The 20,521-nt window shown below is 32.7% G+C and overlaps 2 protein-coding genes across 3 annotated transcripts; both read right to left on the bottom strand.

Moving 5' to 3' along the window:
- Nucleotides 1–12,682: 12,682 nt before the first annotated feature.
- Nucleotides 12,683–13,476, bottom strand: LOC111290719 (light-regulated protein, chloroplastic-like). The gene is made up of 3 exons (XM_022882160.2): nt 13,242–13,476; nt 12,984–13,142; nt 12,683–12,900 (listed from the first exon to the last, which is right to left on the bottom strand). Exons 1-3 carry the CDS (start codon nt 13,415–13,417, stop codon nt 12,825–12,827), a joined length of 411 nt encoding a protein of 136 aa, XP_022737895.2. The 5' UTR covers nt 13,418–13,476; the 3' UTR covers nt 12,683–12,824.
- Nucleotides 13,477–14,592: 1,116 nt separating this feature from the next.
- Nucleotides 14,593–17,317, bottom strand: LOC111290707 (inactive leucine-rich repeat receptor-like protein kinase CORYNE). Of its 2 annotated transcripts, none has more exons than XM_022882139.2 (2): nt 15,967–17,317; nt 14,593–15,332 (listed from the first exon to the last, which is right to left on the bottom strand). In XM_022882139.2, the coding sequence occupies exons 1-2, from the start codon at nt 16,854–16,856 to the stop codon at nt 15,008–15,010; spliced, it is 1,215 nt and encodes a 404-aa protein (XP_022737874.2). In that variant the 5' UTR covers nt 16,857–17,317; the 3' UTR covers nt 14,593–15,007. The 2 variants fall into 2 exon arrangements, with proteins under 2 accessions (XP_022737874.2, XP_022737881.2); XM_022882146.2 differs by having other exon boundaries at nt 14,593–15,317; nt 15,967–17,307.
- Nucleotides 17,318–20,521: the final 3,204 nt, after the last annotated feature.

Here is a 20,521-nt window from a genome sequence, read left to right as displayed (position 1 = left end):
ATGCATGAGCGTGATGCAAATGCATGAAAAAGAAAAGAAGAAAGGAGAAAAGAAAAGAACATATTTACCCCTTAAAAGAAATTCAACAAAAAGATTCATTTATTCCACATGAGTATTTTACATCAAACCTAATATTGTTCCTCTATAAAAATGCCTAACTTGCTCAAACTGATTTTTAACTTCCTCAATGAAGTTCAATAGCTTCTATCCATGCTCCCTTGCTGGTGTAATCGAAGCTCTTAGTGCCTCAACCTTTTCTACTATCTCACCTACTTTGGTCACAACCTTGCCTATCTGAACGATGAGGTGCTCTATATATCTCTGTCTTCTCAACCCTTTTCTTTTGCCATACCACACCTGATAGGATAACTCTCTGTGCCTTTTTGTGAGAATTCTGACATGATTTTTTTGTTCATTCAATTTTGATGTCAGGGTCAGAATGTAGTTTGAAAGCCATTGATTCTCCTACTCAACCTCCATTAAAGCATATTCTATTTGGGCACGCTCTTCTTTCAACTATTCATTGTCATGAGCCAGCTCTATGTTATTTATTTTTTTGGCTTGTACTTGTATGCATAACCTCTTATGTTCTTATCGCAGCTCTTTCAACTCCTTAAAGATATCATCCCTTTCTCTAACAACTTTTCGAGCCTTACTATATTCCTTGGAGATCTTATGGACTTGGACTTTTAACTTTTTTGCTTTATTCTGCCAATGGTCCTTTTCTTCCTGTAACCTCAAAATTTCTTGCCTCAATTTCTCCTTTTCCATTTCATGTTCTAACTCAAAAAGCTTATTGTCTGATCTTGGCTCACCGATATGTGATAATCCTGAGACATAAATGTAATCTTCTGACCCCTCTTATTTCTTCAAATTAGATACCCTTGAGTGACTCGATCAGTGAATGGTCCTAGGCTCGATCAGTGAATGGCCCTAGGCTTACTCTATTGGGTTTCTTCTAGGCATTAATCATCCCATCAATTTTTAAAAAGTTTTGGGGTCCTCATATAAGCAGTCAAACTGGTCAAACTTACAGGTCATAAGAGTAAACTGTTTAGCTCTATGCTTACCATCAATGGTGCATAACTTGTTGACCCATATAGGCTTAAGAGTGGAACCCTTGTCTTATCTCCATATTGATACAAAATAGGTTTCCTATCCATCCGTGGAGCTAACCATTTTACCTGACCAGCTGTGAGTTATTGTAGCAGACATTTTCACTCTTTTTAACTCTTTGCTTCTAGCCAGGTGCTCTAACAGAATTTCCTAATTGGATTTCAAGTGTAGAAATAAAGTTTGGTAAAAGCACTTTTCTTGCATTCAAAACGGCTTTTCATCCATACATATAATAAGGGTAAGCAGCCTATGAAACGTGCTTTGTTCATCTACCTACAAAATTCAAAAATCTAATAGTTTTTACCAAGATAGCTGGTGAAGGATTACACCACCTTTCAATTTGCTCAAATATATCCACCACTTCTATCTCAATATGTCATAAGACCTTAGGGAAAATGACCAACCCATATATGGCTAGAGCAAATGCATTCATTCCCTGATCATCATCCGGATGCTTGATAATGAAATCCTAGAGAACCTCTCATAAAATACCCTAATGATCTCTTTTCTCTCAAATGCATGAATCTATAGTCTCCTTTCCCACCCCTAGCATTTGACCTAGCTTCTTACGACTTCCTAATTTATGTTTCTTCATGTATATTCTATTTGGAAATAATAGATACATACCTACCAGAGTTGAATACTCCTCTATTATTGGTACAGATCAGCCTCATTAAAGATGAAACATCGGTAAGAAGGATCCCAAAATTATACCATCACCCTGATAAGTGAATAGTCAAGCTCTACTAACATTAGATATGCAATGTGCCCAAACTTCTCACAAAAAGCCTCCTACCTTGAAGGGGTCATACCATTCCATATATCTAATAAGCATTTCAAATCATTATGTTTGAGAAGTAGGCAGGCTTCTCCTGATAGTGTAGGGACATGACCAGGTGACAAACAGTCTCTTTCTTCTAGCTGCCTCTTTTTTGATTCCATCTTCACCTCTATAGGAGAGTCACATTTGAACAGCATAAATGAGGCGTAAACCTAACGTTCTGTGAAATCTATGAAGGTTTTTGTTGAAATAGTTTTGGGGTAAAAGTACTATGCAATCTATAAATATGTTCATGAATATGCACAAAAGAAATAAAAGAAGACAAAAAAATTAGTTAGTCAATAAAACATCACATAACAAGTAAGATAACAACATGACCTTAAATATGGGATTATCTACAAAGGGTGGGATGACAAGGCTCTATCTATGGTTAGGCTCTTAAAGTTGACTACATGCAATTTTGGGTTAATTCTAAAAGATCCCCAAATTGTTTCCTACATCATGTTCCATTACAGACTAGTAAGGCACCTCAATCTTCACCCATCATAGGCTATAAGTGGAAATGGTTCAATTTGAGTGGGAGTATTTCGCAGGTCCATGCAGAGACATGAAATCTCACGAAGGCATAAGTACTTCACTCCCTCCTAAAGGTAGAGCCCGGGTAGAGGGCTTATGTTATGCAAATGCAAATGTATGACAAGGATATATATACAATAAATAAATAATCAAGTAAATATGAATAAATAAATAAGCAAGTATACATAAGGAAAATAAATAATAAAGTTGATATAAGCAATAAAAAGACATAAAATAATTTCAAACTTATTAAGCAAGGCTTGGATAATAAGAAATAATTTATTGAATTGACTCTCAATTTTTCCAGTGAAGTCGCTAAGCTATCATAACATATAGATCCGTGAACCTACCGCTAGACATGGATGAAAGGGAGTTACCACCAATCTTTTTTATTATGTGTGATTGACCACCTGATTGAATCTAATCTGTAAAACAAATGTTAGGTTCGAGAGTCGATTACGCTTGGGATAGGTTGTAGCACCCCACAATGCATATCTAAGGAATGGTACCAATTTGATTTCGAATTATCCAAGCCTTGGTCATTTTATGATGTTACCAAATAATTTAGTATTGAAAATTAACCCTAAAATTGTCCCAATAGTTTGGTAGCAATTTAGGATAATTCTCTCACCTCGAGAGTATTCATGGAGAATAGTGTCCCATTTTGAAAAGGCTCTGTCATCAGGTTTATTAACTTTTATTAAAAAAAAATAGTGCAACCTCCCAATAGTTTAGTAGGGCTCACTTCAAAGCAATCCTCTAATAGTTTAGAAGATGAAAATTATTTTTGTTTATTTAAAAATATCTATTTTTTAAAGGATTTTTTAATTATTTTTTTTACTTTTTTTTAAAAATATTATCTTTCTTTTTTTTCTCTTTTTGTTATCTCTTTTAGAAATAAAAGTGGCAGAAATAGCTCTTTTTTTTGTTTTTTTTTTAAAGGAAAAAAATAAAACCAAAAAAATAATAAAACTAGGTTAAAAATAAAATAAAATAAATAGAAATCAAAAAATAAAAATAAAATGAAAAAAAAAATCTACGATCGGGTCAGGTCAGAGCGTGGGTCAACAAGCAAGTCACCGGATTTGCACACAAATCTTGACTAGCTCAAAATGACGTCATGCTGGACTAGTATATATGGCACCTCTCAGGGTTTGTTTTTTCAAAACCACCCGAGCTTCTCTCTTTCTAAACCTAGTTTCCTCTTACCTCTATTTAGAAAACCTACTGGCAATTGAGAATCTCATTGATTTTTGGGAATGTCATCGAAAAATTTCATCGAAAGCTGGAAAACCCATCGGTTTCTGGAAAACCTATCAGATTCTGAAAATCTTGCCAGAATCTCGTCAGAAACTTCAACCTTCGTCGAAAAATTCCACCAAAAAATTCAAAGTTCTTCAAATATCCAAAAAAATCCAAAAAAATTCTCAAATAACTCTAAACCTCCCTCGAACCTTCTGCAACCTTAATTTAACCTCCAGAAGCCTAGAATCACCCAAAAACTAGAAATTGAACCCTGAATCCCAATTTTCAAATCCCAAAAACCCTTACTGCCAAAATTTTCCCAAAATTCTCCCAATAACTTCCCCTCAATTTTCTCTGTGTTTCTGTGTCTCCTTGCTCTATAGAATTGGTCCAATTTATAAGTAGGCTTAGGAACAATTTTAAAAAACAAACAGAATCAATCACAAGCTTGAATCCTAGGATTACATTCTGTCCAACATGTTCTAAGTCCAAAATTCTCATTGTTGACATGATACTGGGTTTGACCAAGAGATTATGGTCCCTGCTTTCTTGTCCACGTGCAAATTTGGATAGAAAAGGAAATAAAGAACAAAGAAGAAAAAGAAAAGAAAAAAAAATGAAAATAAAAATATAATAGTAATAATAATAATAATAATAATAAAAGAAAATAAACATAGAAAAATAAAAATAAAAAGGAAAGTAATAATAATAATAATAATAATAACAATAATAATAATAATAATAATAATAATAACAATGATAATAATACTTTATACTATTCAATTGGACTTGGGCATAGAAGTGCCTAATTTGACCTAGCCACAAATGGGCCTAATCGGGCCCGGACATCAACGAGCCTAATTGGCTTAGACATTAACGGGCCTAATAGGACCCGAATATAAATAGGTGTCAACAGTAATGTTTAATGCCATCCCAAGTAAAGTGCTAAATATTCGTAATAGTAAAGGAATGATGAGTAATATGCTCTTAATAGACCTATAATATAAATATGTTAGAGTGTTATAGTTATGAAAATACTCTTGATAGGAGCTATCTATGTGAGTGTGAAGTGTGACTGTTTCTAGGAGTTTAAGAGCTTGGCTCTAACAGCACTTATGAAATGAGGATGTAGACACATGGTCATAAATGTGTCACCGAATACGAAGCATTCATTAGGTGTTGAAATCATTATGTGAGATAAGTTCGGTTAATCAAATGGAATACCTAGTTCAAACCATAGTTTATCATGTGATTTTGGTTAGCTTTAACTTGTTTTCACTAAGTGAAGGTTCAGATCAAAAGATACCTTCATTATGCAATTGATTTTCAAGGTCATCATAAATCTGGATTATTTTGAAAATGGTGAAGGGTTGTTAGATATTTTCAAAATAAAATATGGAAAATAATCCCACATTGGAAAAAAATAAAAACAGATAATTAAGTTTGTTCAAAATAGATAGATAAGTATGTTCAAAATGAACAATTTCAACTGCTCAAAAACAGATAGTTTTTGTTTATTCAAAATAGATAATCATGTTTGTAGGAAATGACACTTATCTATTTATAAAAGGCTCATTTGGTTTTCTGAAAACATATAGAAAACAATTCTTGGAACTTTCCCTCTTTCTTCAAACTTTAGATTTATTTTATAAAAGTTTTGCTGCAAAAAACCTTTATAGAAGTTCAGTGATCTTGTGACACGCTGGTGATTGCTTGGTGGATTGATTTCATCAATGCAAAATGTAGTCAATCACTAGGCTTTATTGTATCATCAAAGTTTACTGTCTGCAATTTTTTTGTATACCTACTAAGTAAATAATGCGGTGAGGGCAAATAAAACCTTAAGGAAAGTAGCACCATTACATACCTTGGAACCTTTTTTCAAAATTTCAAATTTACCAAAAATAATAATTTTAGATTTTCAATGTTTGCTCTAATAATTTACTCTTAATCAGGGCTTGTTTCCAAATTAGAAACGTCGAAATTATGGGACATCATATCAACAAAGAGTCATTTGTGAATTATGTGATCGTCTTCGACACATAGTAAAATTAATGTTTTCGTGCTAATTATTGTTCTAAACAAGAAGCAGTTGCAAATTTCACTTCATCAAGCCAAATGATAGAAGCTGGGTTCTAGATTCCGGAGGTTCGCATCATGTTACCTCTGATTTGCAGAATTTGTAATCTTCCAGTTGAGATAATGGTTGATAATGGATAAGGTTTGACCATATCATATGTTGGTTCAACTCAATTCTTCTCTAATTCCAATTTATTTAAATTATCTAATATTCTTCATGTGTCATCTATTAAAAATAATTTGATATTATTTCAAGATTTTGTAAATCTAACAATGTCTTTGTTGAAGTTTTCTATCTCATTTTTTGATAAAGGAACTAAGCACGGGGGCAACTCTCTTCTCTAAAGGTGCTAACAATTTCCAAAACTACTGTAGTAAAATGGCATTAAAGGCTTGGACATCCTTCTAATCATATTCTTTTTAGGCTTCTTAAATATTTTTCCTTGCCATTTTCTTCATTTTTTAGGATTGATTTTTTTTTTTAACTCTTTTGAGTGCAATAAAAGTCATAAGCTACTTTCTTTAGGAGTAGCCTCAAAAGTAAAAAACCTCTAGAATTAGTTTACATTGATGTATGGGGGCCAGCTTCAGTGACTTTCATAGTTGGTTTTCGGTATTACATTTTTTTTTTTATCACTTCTCCAAATATATGTGGTTTTATCCAATGAAAAATAAATCTGACGTCTATTCATTCCATTTTTTCAAACTTTAAAACACTTGTTGAGAAAATTTTCCAAAAATCTATTATAACATTGTATTCTGATAAAAGTGGTGAGTATCAAATTCTTACCAAACCATTTCCAACCCATAGGATTTCTCATCTTCAAACAACACCACATGCCCTTCACCATAATGGAGCTGTTGAAAGGCACCTTAGACAAATTGTAGAGAATGGTCTCACTTGACTTCATCAAGCTTCACTACCATCTAAATTTTGGTCTCATGCCTTGCAAATTGCTACATATCTTATAAATAGAATTTCCACACCTATTCTTGATGCCAAATCTCCATTTGAGACTTTATTTAATGAGTCACCTAACTATACTAAACCAAGAGTTTTGGGTGTCTATGCTATCCTAGGTTAAAACCATACGCAAAACATAAACTTAAATCTAAATTCAGCCCTTGTCTTTTCCTTGGTTACTTTCCTAGCCCAAGTGCATTTAAATGTTACGACTTTCTTGTAAGATATATCTTTCTCGTCATGTCAAATTTGATGAAAATAATTTTTCTTTTGCTTCTTCAACTTTATCAGTAACCTCTAGATCTTTATTTACTCAATGGGATTCACACAAAGCTAATGTTGCAGCTTTTGATTCGCCTATTTTTTCAATTCCCATGTCGCCAATGTCATCTTTAGCGCAACAACAAACAATTGCAGTGGATTCTGACGCAAACTCTTGCAATTCAACATCATCATCCGTGGATAAGTCTGTTGCAAATGAAACTCCTTCAGCTCAACTCTTTTATCTATATCATCTTCATCCTTATCTCTCTCTACCCCACCATCATCTACAAATCTCCCTTGCCTACCATCTCTTCCTCACCAACCACAACAAATGGTGACTCGATCTCAAAATAATATTTTCAAGCAGAAAAATTATTTGTTGTCACCAAACATCCCATGCCATCCTACATTGAGCTAACATGTATTTTTCAAGCTTTAAAAGATTCACATTAAAGAGCTGCTATGATTGAGGAGTTTAGTGCTTTGATTCGGAAAGGAACATGGAAAATTGCAGAACGTACTTCCAATCAAAATGTCCTTGGTTGTAAGTGGTTTCGAGTAAAAAGAAAATCCGATGATACTATTGAGAGATAAAAAGCCAGACTAGTTGCAAAGGGGCTTCATCTTTGTCCTGGTCTTGACTACACATACTTTTAGTCCTGTTGTTAAAGCAACAACGATACAGACTGCTCTCTGTATTGTCTTAAGTAAGGGGTGGACACTCCAATTAGATTTCAATAATGCCTTTTTACTAGGTATTTTACACGAGGAAGTGTACATGTCACAACCACCAGGTTTTATAGAGTTCTTTTTCATCTAATGTTTGTTGGTTAACAGGAGCCAGTTATGGTCTTAAGCAAGCTCCTTGTGCTTGGTACAAAGAGTTAAGTTCCTATCTTACTGCTTTTGGATTTGTGAACATTTCTTCTGATTATCACTCTTTGTTTATTCTAAAGACGGATGGAATGCTTACTTATGCTACCGAAAATGATTCAACAGGTAATTGGTTTCTCCTTAGGTAATTTGACTTATTTTCTTGGCATTGAGATCATATCCACGCTACCGGGTATGTTTCTAAGTCAGAACAATATATAGGAGACCTTAAAAAGTTTTAAATAGATGGTGCCGAAGAAGTGTCCTCGCCACTTGTAACACAATCACTTTACAACTTCATGAAGGTTCCCTTGCCGCTGATGCAACTAAGTATAGAAAATTGATTGAAGCATTGCAATATTTATCTTTTACAAGACCAAATATTGGTTATGATGTCAACAAATTATCTGAGTTCATGCATGATCTTACCAGTGTTCATTGGAGTTCATTAAAATGGATATTAAGTTACTTAAAAGGCCAAAATACATCATGGCTTATTTCTTAAACGATGTGGTTCTCTCTCTTTTCATGCAATTTTTAATGCTGATGGGGTAGAAAATAGGGATGACCGAACATCTATAAGTGCTTATTTAGTGTTTTAGGCAACAATATTATCTCCTTGAAATCTAACAAATAGAAAACAGTTGCCAGATCCTCAATAGAGGCTGAGTATTGTGCTATTGTAGCCTCAGGTGCTGAAATTACTTGGGTTCAAAATCTTTTGATTAAGCTGCCTATTCCCAATCTCCTTGAAGTCACCAGTTATTTTTACTGATAATGTTGGTGCCACTTATCTTTGTGCCAATCCTGTTTTCCATTATAGAATGAAACATACTGCTCTTGATTATCACTTTATGCGGGAAAAGGTTAATTGCTGGTTGTTTAATTGTGTCTTATACTTCCAGCAAAGATCAATTGGCTAATGTGTTAACAAAGCCTATCTCAAGGCATCACTTGGTTTGCATACGGTCCAAGATTGGTGTCCATTCTGGTGCCACAATCTTGCGGGGGTATATAAAGGATAATAGTTAGTTTTTCATCTAGTCTAATCTAGTCTAAGATTTGTTTATTGGTTTAAATAATTTGTTTATCTGATAACTCTTGTAAAATTTGTAAGTTATCTTGACTTGTATTCTCTGTATATATATTGATATAGATCACATGAATGAAATCATCTTTTAAGCCTTCCTCATTTTCTTTACTGTTATAAATAGTGCATACTAATATGGTATACGCTGGTACCTTGAGGCATCTCCATTTTGAACCAGGCCATCTGATCTGAGGGGATCAACATCTTCGTATACTTTTACAGTTTTTGACAACCTAATCAAAATGCAGCAAGACATTGATTAGTAGAGTAATGAAGTTATTCATAGATTTTTTTTAAAAAAAAAGTTTTTAACTTCAAATCAATTCAAGGAAACTCTTACAACTTCACCTTTAAATTCATTTTGAACCGCAATCATATTGAATAGCTGTTTTTTATAGATTCCATATGCTTATGAAATGGAACAACAAACTCAGCAGGGCTCGTTTTGTAATTTAAAGGTAGAAATAGAGGCTATGAAGCTTATAACTAGAATGAAATAAAACTTGCACTATTGGACATTGTAGTCAATAGTTGGAAATAGGACATGGTTTGAGGATATGTGTGTGATAATTTACTCAAGGAACAAATAGTTACTGAAGTAATTTGAATCTAAGAATGGCATACTGTAATTTGGTAATAATAGACAGTGAATATTTTACCCTTTGAAACCATGCTATTGCAAGGACCCTAACAAGCATACTGTAAAAAGAAGAAATGTTGCTTGCTTTTATCATAGCTCGTCTCACCCTACACGAAGTTTCCCAGTTTCACCCCTGGGAATAACAATCATGAAATTAGACTCATTTAAATTATCATCAACCTTTTAGTTAACTAGTTTTTTATGTTGACTTTATAAGTGATAAATTTCTACATAATTTTGTTGGCAACATACACGTGCAACAGCCAAACTCATAAACAAACGTGCTACTTTTGAAATGGGTTAACGCCACAAACACAACCAAAAAAAAAAACACTTTTCACTTAACTTAATTCCCAAGTCTAACTATACCTTTCCAATAGGTCATTCATATTCTTTTGGTGTTTAAGTGCTAGTGATCACCCAACTAAAAGACGAGGCATCTTATTTAGGTTTTTCTTATTTGGTTCAATTTAAGTTTGAATATTAATATTTTTATTAGATTTAGATCAGAATTTAAATTAAAAAATAAAAAAAAATCAAAAGTAAACCGAATTATATATTTTTATTAATTTTTTTTATATATTTTAAATTTTTATTAAATAAAAATAGTTATGTTATATTTAAATATATATTTTTGGTACATAGATGTAGAGAAGCGGAACGGGGTAAAAAACCTAAATTTGTATATCCTCGTAGGAACTCCTTAATTATTAGGTCAAGAGTTAAGAATTATATCTAAATCTATCTAAATATATTAAAAATTATATTAAAATAATATTAAAAAATTTAAAACCGGAGAATCAAATTGAAAGGGATTGATTCAAATTTGAATTGATTTTTAAAAATCTATAATTTTATATATTAATCAAAATAATTGAATAAAAATTGAACAAACCGCGTAGGCACAAAATAATAGTGGTATAAAAAGTTACCAATATATTTATCGGTGTTGCGCAAGTCATAAACACCTTTTTGCAAGTTCATGCAGTTACAAGTGTTACGGATCTAAGGAAGAGTCATGAATCCCACATCGCACATAATAGGAAGGTCACTGAAGTATAAAAGGGTTCACATCATCTCTTCCTTGTGAAGCCTCTTGTGTAAGACAAAATCGTGAGGTCAAGGGGTCAAAGCGGATAATACCTCATAAGAATGTGAACCGTGACGGTCAGGCTGATCCAGAACGCAGGAAGAGTGGATGCACGGATCTCGAAGCCGCACGGATTCAGAGTTTAAGTCTCGACCCGTGATAAGTTGTATTAAAGTCAACCCTAAATCATTCGATTCACGTCAAACATTTCGATGGAGATAAACAGGGTGATCAACTTTCGTGACAAGATCAACTTCCGTGATAAGAGAGCTTAAGTCTTGACCCGTGACACAATGCCAAAATTACTGCGGGACGATGGTAAATAGGTTCTTCCGGACGAGGCAAAGGGAAGTTCACCTGCAAGAACCTGACTCAATTACACTTATCTCCGGGCTCCCCTCCTGGTAAAACGCTCCTTCCTGACAAGCCTGCTAGTAATTACATCGAACACATGGTAGGGTACTATATTTGTTTTTCACTACGCGTAAGACGTTCGCCTAGGAACCAAAGCCCCTTATCTTTCCCAGGCATATAGCTCTGTTTCTTTTGAAGCTACCTTTGTATTATATTTTATTTGATTTTTATATTTTAAAATTCTGATGACTTTTACTTTTTCTATGGATATCAAAATTTTCAAGGCATTGATCCATCTTCTGGTATCTTTCAGCGAATAAAAATGAAGCAAGGGATCTCCTTGGATCGTCTTAATTATTAAACGTTTATGATATGGTAATTCTCCATTCATATTTTGAATTCTGGTGTTTTAATTCCTTGTCGATACGTTGATGATGAGGATGGAATGAACAAGTACTTTGCTGCATTTCACCTTAACCGATACGTTTCCAGCTGCAGTTATTGCTGATGATTTTGGTGATTTTATCGACGGAAGGTGTTTTATTTAGCTACCTACAACAACTCAACATGCCCAAGAGCCTATTTTTAACATTATTTCATTTTCGTCCTTTATATTCATTAATTAGGGGCTGTCAAGAGAGATATGGTAATCCTCGTGGAAGAGACTTGGCAATGCTTACTTATTTCTCTGGCTTTTTGTCACAATGCAATAATTCATGCAAAGTACGTAAATTTTCACTAGAAAAATGCTTCATCTTATGCTTTATGGCAAATACTTATTTAAATTTATACGCATAAAAAGGGCCGTGCAAGCTTTTATTATCTGATATGCACAATAGAGACTCTCCAAGGTAGCTATTTTTCTACAAGAGGTGGATTCCCACCACTTCTGCGGTCAAAGGTTTGTGTCTGAACTTTGAAGTCGCTTAACCTTTGTTTCTGGTAGTCTATAGCATGTTGATGTGTCAATAAAGCTTCTGCCATCGATTAATTTTATAATCGATTTTCTTTTTTCTCATCTTGTTTTTTCTGAGTTTTTCTTTTAACATGTATACTTAGTTCTTTTTCTGTGCTAAAGGTGATGGTGTCGGATCGTTAGTTTTTGAAATATAACAACTATTCAAGAAATGGCGGCTCTAAGAGTACAAGAATAGCAAAATTCTCCATAGCATTGAAGTTCCTTGAAGCTCTTTCGTGGAAGTTCCTTGAAGGGATCACTGAAGACTAAAAGATGGTTTATAGTCACATTGGTGATTGGGTTGATACCTTTCACTAGAATTCGGTACCCAACTCTGTTTTTGCTCAATGGAATCTGCAAATTAATTTTATTGATAAACATTTTGATCTGTTGATGTACATTCAAGTTGTGCCTTCAGGTGGCATTTCAGAGTTGACGGATAGGGTTGCCTTTATATATCCTCTTAATCATGTTTTCAACAATTGAGTTTCTGAATTGAAATGTTGTTCAATTCTAGTTTGGTTTTGGTAAAAAAAAATTTACTCCGCAAATGTAAGACCCTTCTAGGCCGTCTGTTCTATAGTTTATTAGTAATTATAAAAAGCAATGTTTGATGATTTGAACTTTTCTGCTGTGATGCAAAGTTCGCAAGTAGTTTCAAATTCAGGATATTATTCAAGAACTATGTCAGGTTCGTATGCTAAGCAAAGACCTTTTATACAAACAAACACAAGGGTAATAAGTCGTTTACCATAACATTTATTTGCAGTTCCCTCCTTCAGGTTATCCAGTAATTAGTAAACTCCTGTCTGATACTCGGGCTCACAGAATTCTCCTCCAAGATCATCACAAGCCTCTCCTAAGAAGACCCTGAAATGTTAACCATATATCAAAGGAAAGGCAACTGCAAAATTCAAAGTCTCAAAACTGTCAAGAGGATCTAAGGATCTTACGTCTTGGGACTGTTGTATTCCAAGTATTCTCTGTCAGTCTGCTCCGAAGCAGTCTTGGCCTTAGTGCTTTCTGCTTCTGGCTTTAGCTTCACTTCAGGGTACATCTCAACATCACAAGCTTCTCCTCCAATTGTCTCACATGCCTCAGCTGGAAAAACACTGCAATAGGCCACTTCCCAGGTTAAAAGCAAGCAGGTCGATGCGGATGATGTTAGATCACGAAGCTAAAAGGATGTGGAGATTGGACACTAAACTTACGAGGCATTGGAGCTGTAATCTACTGTTGAGCTTGAGTTGTCATGTGCCACAGGTGTTGCCTTGATCGGGGAACATCGAGGAACCTGCATATTTAGAGTGCACTTCCGTGGCAGAGCCAAAGTTTTGGTAGGTATCACTATGGAGAGGGCTAAAGGCGTAAAGCTCAAGGCTGCCATGATTTTTTACGGGATCTTGTAATGCTGGTTTTTAGAGTATGTACAAAGCTCTTTTGATTAATGACATGGCTAGATAAGGCAGATGGCAAGATTTTTTTATTTTATTTTATTTTATTATTATGGGAGTAGATAATGAACACTGACTGTGTGGTGGTGATGCCTCGACAGTTCCATCAGCTTGGATTTTTCATTAAAAAAACAATAACAGACAGCAACTAAGAAAAGGTCCAAGTAGGAAATTTCCCGACTCCATGTTTATGGCCTGGCTTTTAATTGGGTTAAGGCTAGCCCAACACTGACCCTTGGCTCCAAATCTTGCTACTCAGTTTTATGGATATCAAATGGTGCGAGAAATGTGATTTTTCCATTTTTGTCATCCATTACCTCAATTCCTTACCGTTTTAGAACTGGTTAGTTATTTGCATACGCAAAAAAAAAAAATTTAGCTTAGGTGGTGAGGTAAGATGGGATTAAGGTAAAAATGCTATGTTTGACTCCCTCTTATACCAAGATTGAAGATTCTGGTAAATTTCTTAAACATATTTATCTCAAAATAGCTGTCTAAAGTTATTCGTAGCATTTCCTTCTTCCTCTTTTTTCTTTTTATATTTAAAAGAAATTCTTAATATTCCCATCCATTGCATTGCATTGCATGTAGAGTATTTCGGGGTGAATAACACAGCTGTCAAGGGGTAGCTTAACAGTGATTTGCCCCCCAACCCATCCCATCCCATCCTTGCTTTTTGAACTGAGGCAGTCACCCTTTTGGAGCATCCTAAAACTTTTGTTGCTGACTGCCTGACCTCCCTGTCTCAACATCTCCTGTAACCCACACCACATTCTTTTTCTTCCTATTTTTTCAGGCTCCCTAGGCATATAATTTGCATGAGGAAGATATGTTTTGATTTCTCAGCTAATCTAAATCTAATGCCATCTATTAGCCCTCCAAACCATAGACATGTGGGGATTACAGCATTACAGAGAAAGAATCAATAATTCAAGAAACTTAAAGCATAGCCCAGTCTCTTTCCACTTAGAAGCAGTTGTGGACCCAGATCTTTCTACTCGAGTTCTTATCATAACAAAGAAAAGTCAATATCCCACCCAACCACAGCCACCAAACCTTTTATATTGGACTCTACATCTAACCTCAATCCCATCCTTGCAAACCCATGAAGGAAATTACTATATCAAGTTGATTTTTATTGCAAAAGCACCCGTGACTTTCGAAAAGGTTTTGCCAACATACAGACAACTAACAACACTCCACCATAATTTGTTGTGTAAGAACATAATAATGCGGATGTGGCCCACAGTTATCAGATCAAATAGTCAATGTCTGAGTTAGAAATCTCTTTGACCACCAGTCTTCGCTTATAGGATTAGCCATGCATACAATGCCGCAAGCTCAGTTATTGATGGAGAAAACATTAAGACTTGAACAGAGCACAAGTGAAACCAATGGCCGCTCACGAGCAAAATTCCTGTTGTAAAACGGTTAGAGCCACAGCAGCTTGTAGACCAAATCCCTCGGAGTGAAAGTACAAAAAATATCCTATTTCTAGAATCAGCAGCTGAGTTACATTTCGATCAAAAACTATGCAGCTGAGTTAACATGGGAACAAGCTCATCACTAGAAGGCCTTTCAGCTGGCAAATCTGATAGGCAGACAACAGCAATTCTCACTGCCATCAGCATCTCATCTTCCTCTATTTCTTCCCCAAGAATGCTTTTATCCAGAGCTTCCCATGCCTCACCAGCATGCTGTAAATGCCGAAGCCACTGTCCTAAACTCCCTCCATTGGCTGCTTCACCAAAAAATGGATCAGTGGGATCTCTACCAGTCAACAGAACACCCAATATCATCCCAAAGCTAAAGATATCACTCTTATCAGTATACCTGTTTGAATTGAAACTATTCATCTTTGTTAGAACAGCATGTGGTTTAATTTAGAAAGTGTTTCACAAATTGGAAATAACATCAACAAGTAACAAGGTTCAGTTAACAAAAGATATTGAGACTTTTTGTTTCATAATAAGGAGACATGAAAGCAAATAAATAAAGGAAAATAATAAAGCTGTATTCCAATCTCAATTGCTTTGTTTCATGCTTCCATTTTATTGCAGCATGTCTACCAGAAAATCAAAAGAGCACTGATTCCAAAAGTAGCATGCACTACTAAGTTCCAGTAAAGACTGGAAAATCTTCAAGTGGTCCTATGAAAAAAACCAACGTAAATTTCAAACATAATTGTCTAAAAATTAGTTCCGAAGGGAAATATTAACTGTCATAGGGAAATAAAACAACTACCAATATGTGCAACAAACTTCACACTATTAAGAAAATCAGAAGATGCCATAAACAGATTGAGATTCCTAACAATTATAATACTTATGAAAGAGTTGCCAGAAACCAGCAACAAGGATATCAAACATGGAGCTACCTCTGCACCAATCACAAGTCACACCATATCTCTAGCAAAGCACATATTTCTTACCAAAAAAAAAAAATATGAGGTAACCTTTAAATAGCAGAATACTTTCAGTACCTGCCGTTCTGCAAACACTCAGGAGAACCATAACCTGAAGTTGAACTATCTATACCAGGCATGAGCTTAGCCAAGCCACAATCTGCCAGCCTTGGTTCGAATTCAGCATCTAACATCACATTTGTGGGCTTCAAGTTGTAATGCAAAATCTGAGGGATGCAAATAAAGTGAAGATATTGAAGACCCTTAATCACTCCAACAGCAATCCTGAGCCTGACATCCCATCCAAGCTGCAGCTGATTTCCCCTAATTCTATTCATTGCATCCTCGAGGCTGCCAGTGGGCACATAATCATAAACCAAAGAAAACCTATCAGATTCACGAACATAGGCTCTTAAACTCATCAAATGCCTGTGCCTCAAGCTGGCAAGAAGCTCCAGTTCTTGTTGTATCCTTCTCTTCACCGACTTGCTCTGCCTCTCCGGTGAACCTTCATCAAAGGGCTCAAGGACTTTGACTGCAACAGTAAGCCCGTTATCAAGAATTGTTTTATAGTACTTCCCATTAGAGCTTGATCCTAGCAACTGATTCTCATTTGCAAGGGCTGAGTGGAGAACATTGGAAGATATTTTAGGGGAAAATATAACGGGACCTTTGAGGATTGGGGTTTGGTTCATGTACTTAACTGTAAATTTGATGAATAAAGCAAAGAGAATGGCTCCAATCAATCCAGTTAGAATTCCTAAGACAATGCTGAGAATGATCCTTTTGAGTCCAATCTTGAATTCTTGAGGGCTAGAAGGTGAAGGAGTCTGAGAAGAGAGGTGTCTAATGAGCATTTCTTTGCATTGGACGGTTGTTTGGTGACAGCAAAGAAGCAGCAGCAAAAGCAAAGAGAGAGCGCAACTTCTTCTATTTTCCATACAAGTAAAAAAGCTACGAACAAACATCAATTCAAAGCCACCATAGTTCAAAATCTAAAAACCCATAAAAATGCTCCATGTTTCTTCAGCATCTTACAAAACGGAACAGAAACAAACTCAGAACAAGTTAAATTTCCCGTACAAGCACTTCTATAGCTTTTATTCTGCACCAAAACCAAAGAAGAGCTTCACCTTTTTCTACTTCAAAAACTGGGACTTCTTAAATGCACCAACTTTTGTGGACAAAAATGACAAGAAAACCCCCTAGAGAAACCTTCAACCACTTGAAACCAAAATCGAATTTTTTTCAACTCAAAATCTTCACGCAAAGAATCTTTGCGTCACTGAGTTTTATCTGTTCCCTGACCTGAAACTCCAAACGAATCTAATCTTCAAATTCCAAACCAAAAAAGAAAAAAAAAATGAAAACCCAGTTTCTATGTTCCCTCTCAATACACGACTCAACTTTAGGGTCGATAAATCAATCCGAAATTATAGAATTTTTATTTGATCTAATTATTTGGAGTCGATTTTTTTTTTTGTAAAAATGAATTTTGAATAAGGTCGAATCAATTTATTTTTTTCAATAATGAATTCAGGTCGAACATACATAAAACCCGATTCAACCCGACATATTTATTAAAATATCTTTGATATTTACCTTGTATTATATATTATGTTTAAATTTTACTTATTAATTTATATTTATTTAATTTATTAAATTTTAATTTATTAAATTTTATATATTTTATAATTTTATCATTTATGGTGAAAATTTATGAGTTTTAATTTATTAAAGCAGCATTTGGTTCGAAGAAACTCACATAGTTTTTTTCAAGATTTTATTATTAGATATTTGATTCTAATTTTTAGTTTAAAGTATATGATTTTGAGAAAAATTGATAAATTTTTAATAGTATATAAAGTCTTGAAATTAAAAACTCACTTCTCTTTGTGACATTTTAAGATTTTAGAAAAAAAAGTAACATTATTTTCAAATTTGACCTAATTTAAAATATGTGAAATAGTCGTTATCATTTTAAAAATTATGTTTGAAAATGAATGCAAGTCAGTTGTAAGTTTTTGTAAGTAAAAACTCTAGTTTATATATGGTATTTAGCATGAAAAATACTTTGAATAATCTCTTACAAAAAATTAAATAAAATTATTCAAGACGTTTCTATCTAAAAATATCTTAAAGAATCTTATACTATTTTTATAAAAAATTATTCAAGGTGTTTTGGACAAAAAACATCTTTAATAATCTTTTACTTTTTTTTTAAGATTATTCAAGACTTTTTTTGCTAGAAAATGCCTTAAATAATCTTTTACATAAAATTTAATAAAGTTATTAAAAGTGTTTTTAGCAAAAAAAAAAAGTCTTGAATAATCATTTCATAAAAATTAAAGTAAATTATTGAAGGTATTTTTTATTAAAGACGTCTTAAATAACCTAATTAAATTTTTTATAAGGGATTATTCAAGACGTTTCTATCAAAAAACATCTTAAATAATCACTTCATAAAAATTTAAAGTAGATTATTGAAGGTATTTTTGACAAAAAATACCTTAAATAATCCCTTACAAAAAGTTTAATGGAGGTTATTCAAGGCATATTTAAAAAAAAAAAACACCTTAAATAATCTTCAATAAAAAATTAAAAATGGATTATTCAAGGCATTTTTCACCAAAAATACATTAAATAACCTCATTCAATTTTTTGTAAGGGATTATTGAAGGTATTTTCTAAGTAAAAAAATCTTAAATAATCTTTTTAAATTTTTATGAGTTTAGAGTTTAAGAATTATTCAAAATATTTTTGGCTAAAAACGTTTTCAATAATCTAATTCAATTTTTTGTGAGAATCATTCAAGGTATTTTCTCAGAAAAAATACGTTGAATAATCCTATTAAATTTTTATGAATTTAGTATTTATGGTTTAGGGTTTTTGAATTATTTAAAGTATTTTTTATCATAAATGACATCAATAATCTTCTCATAAAAATTGAAGAGAATTTTACTATAAAACACATTGAACAACCCTATTTAATTTTTTGTAAGGATTATTTGAAGCGTTTTCTAGAAAAAATGTTATGAATAATCTTCTTTAATTAAAAATTAGATTATTTAAGTTATCATTGTATATGCCAAAGAAATTATAATAATTATTTAAAATTTAATATATGTGAATTTTTCAACCAAATGAATGAATCTAAATACGGAATACCTTGAAAATTAAAAAAAAAACCTCAAATATCAAATTTTTTTGAAGATTACACTTTTTCCTGAAATCTATAATTTTGTAAACTAAACTACCCTTAAGTTTTATGTATTTTATAATTTCATTATTTACGGTAAAAATTTATGAGATTTTATTAGATAAAAAAATTATATCTACTAAGTTTGAATTTGTGAATGATTTAATTAAATTTATTAATATTTGTAATATATTTAGATTATGATTTATTAAATTTTTTGTAAATTTAAATTAATAATAAATTAAATTTGAATAAAATTGGATCAAATTGAAATCAAATTTTTTAATGAATTGAAATCAAAATTTTTAAGTAAAACCTTCGTGTGAAAATAAGTAATAAAACTGAAAAAAAGTAAAAATTTGACCTGCTCTATGTTGTTGCCAACTCTACTCAACTCCCAAGCTTTGCAGAGTCTTAGCAGAGTATGTCTTTGTTTTTTTTTTTCAAAACCAATAATTGCTGTTATTGGGCTTCAAAACTGTTTTGTAGTGTTGGAAAAAAAAAAAAAAAAAAGGAGAAATTTTGTTTTGTTTAATTTTTCTATCTCTAATCTCAATTCTCAAATTTGGGGCCTAGCCAAAGCGGGGCTTTAGCGTGCAGTGCAGGGGGAGGGTATCAGTACCACGTGGCGGAAGCATCGCTAAGCAAGACATGGAACTGTTTGGTGCAAGAGTACAAGGGGGGGATGGTGAACGTTCGTTGGAGCAGCGAAATAATCGGCGGCATTGGTAGGGAATTTGAGCGATGGTCGCTTTTTGTGAGTGATTAGATCATACAAATTGCACATCAGTCTTTTGGTTACTGTTCAGAATGGAGCGGTGACTCAAAAAAAATAAAAAAATGATGAGTTATGTATAATGATTGATGCTGATTTTGGATAATGAAAAGTAATTAAATCATTGCCTTGATTTTTTTTTTTTTGAAAAAAATAATGAATTTTTTATAATTAAAATAAGATGATATATAAAATTAATAATAAATAATATTATTTATTTAATATATTTAATATATAAATAATAATTATTAATTTTTTAAAAAATTAATAATTATTGTTTTATAACTAATATTTTTTATAATAGATAATATTATTTAATAATTATTTTATATTAAAAATTTTCATATTTCAAAAGTAATATTCATTTTAATATGTTTAAAAATAATTTATGTGATAATTTTTTTATTTTAATAAATTAATTTTATTTTTTACATAATTTCTATTATAAAAATTAATTTATTTATCAATAAATATATTTTTTAATTTAATAATTTAATTATATTTTATTATAAAGTAAATAAAATATCATTAATATTTTACAAATTATTATTTTTAAATAATATTGAAATTATTAATATATATATAATTATTATAATATACATGATTATTTTAATATTTTTCAATAAAGTAATAATTAATTTTTTAATATTATCAAATAC

This window comes from Durio zibethinus, chromosome 16 (assembly GCF_047325235.1).
Source record: "Durio zibethinus cultivar Kanyao isolate XHJ-2024 chromosome 16, ASM4732523v1, whole genome shotgun sequence".
Lineage (NCBI taxonomy): Eukaryota > Viridiplantae > Streptophyta > Magnoliopsida > Malvales > Malvaceae > Durio > Durio zibethinus.
This window is presented reverse-complemented; position numbering and strand designations above follow the sequence as displayed.

Bases quoted from the DNA above. Each gene is read 5' to 3' on its own strand.
- LOC111290707 (XM_022882139.2), bottom strand. From the start codon at position 16,856: ATGTTTGTTCGTAGCTTTTTTACTTGTATGGAAAATAGAAGAAGTTGC. The intron at 15,333-15,966 runs GTACTGAAAGTA...AAAGATGAATAG, and splicing joins GAGTGTTTGCAGAACGGCAG to TTTCAATTCAAACAGGTATA.
- LOC111290719 (XM_022882160.2), bottom strand. From the start codon at position 13,417: ATGGCAGCCTTGAGCTTTACGCCTTTAGCCCTCTCCATAGTGATACCT. The intron at 13,143-13,241 runs GTAAGTTTAGTG...GGCCTATTGCAG, and splicing joins GATTACAGCTCCAATGCCTC to TGTTTTTCCAGCTGAGGCAT. The intron at 12,901-12,983 runs GTAAGATCCTTA...TTAACATTTCAG, and splicing joins GAATACAACAGTCCCAAGAC to GGTCTTCTTAGGAGAGGCTT.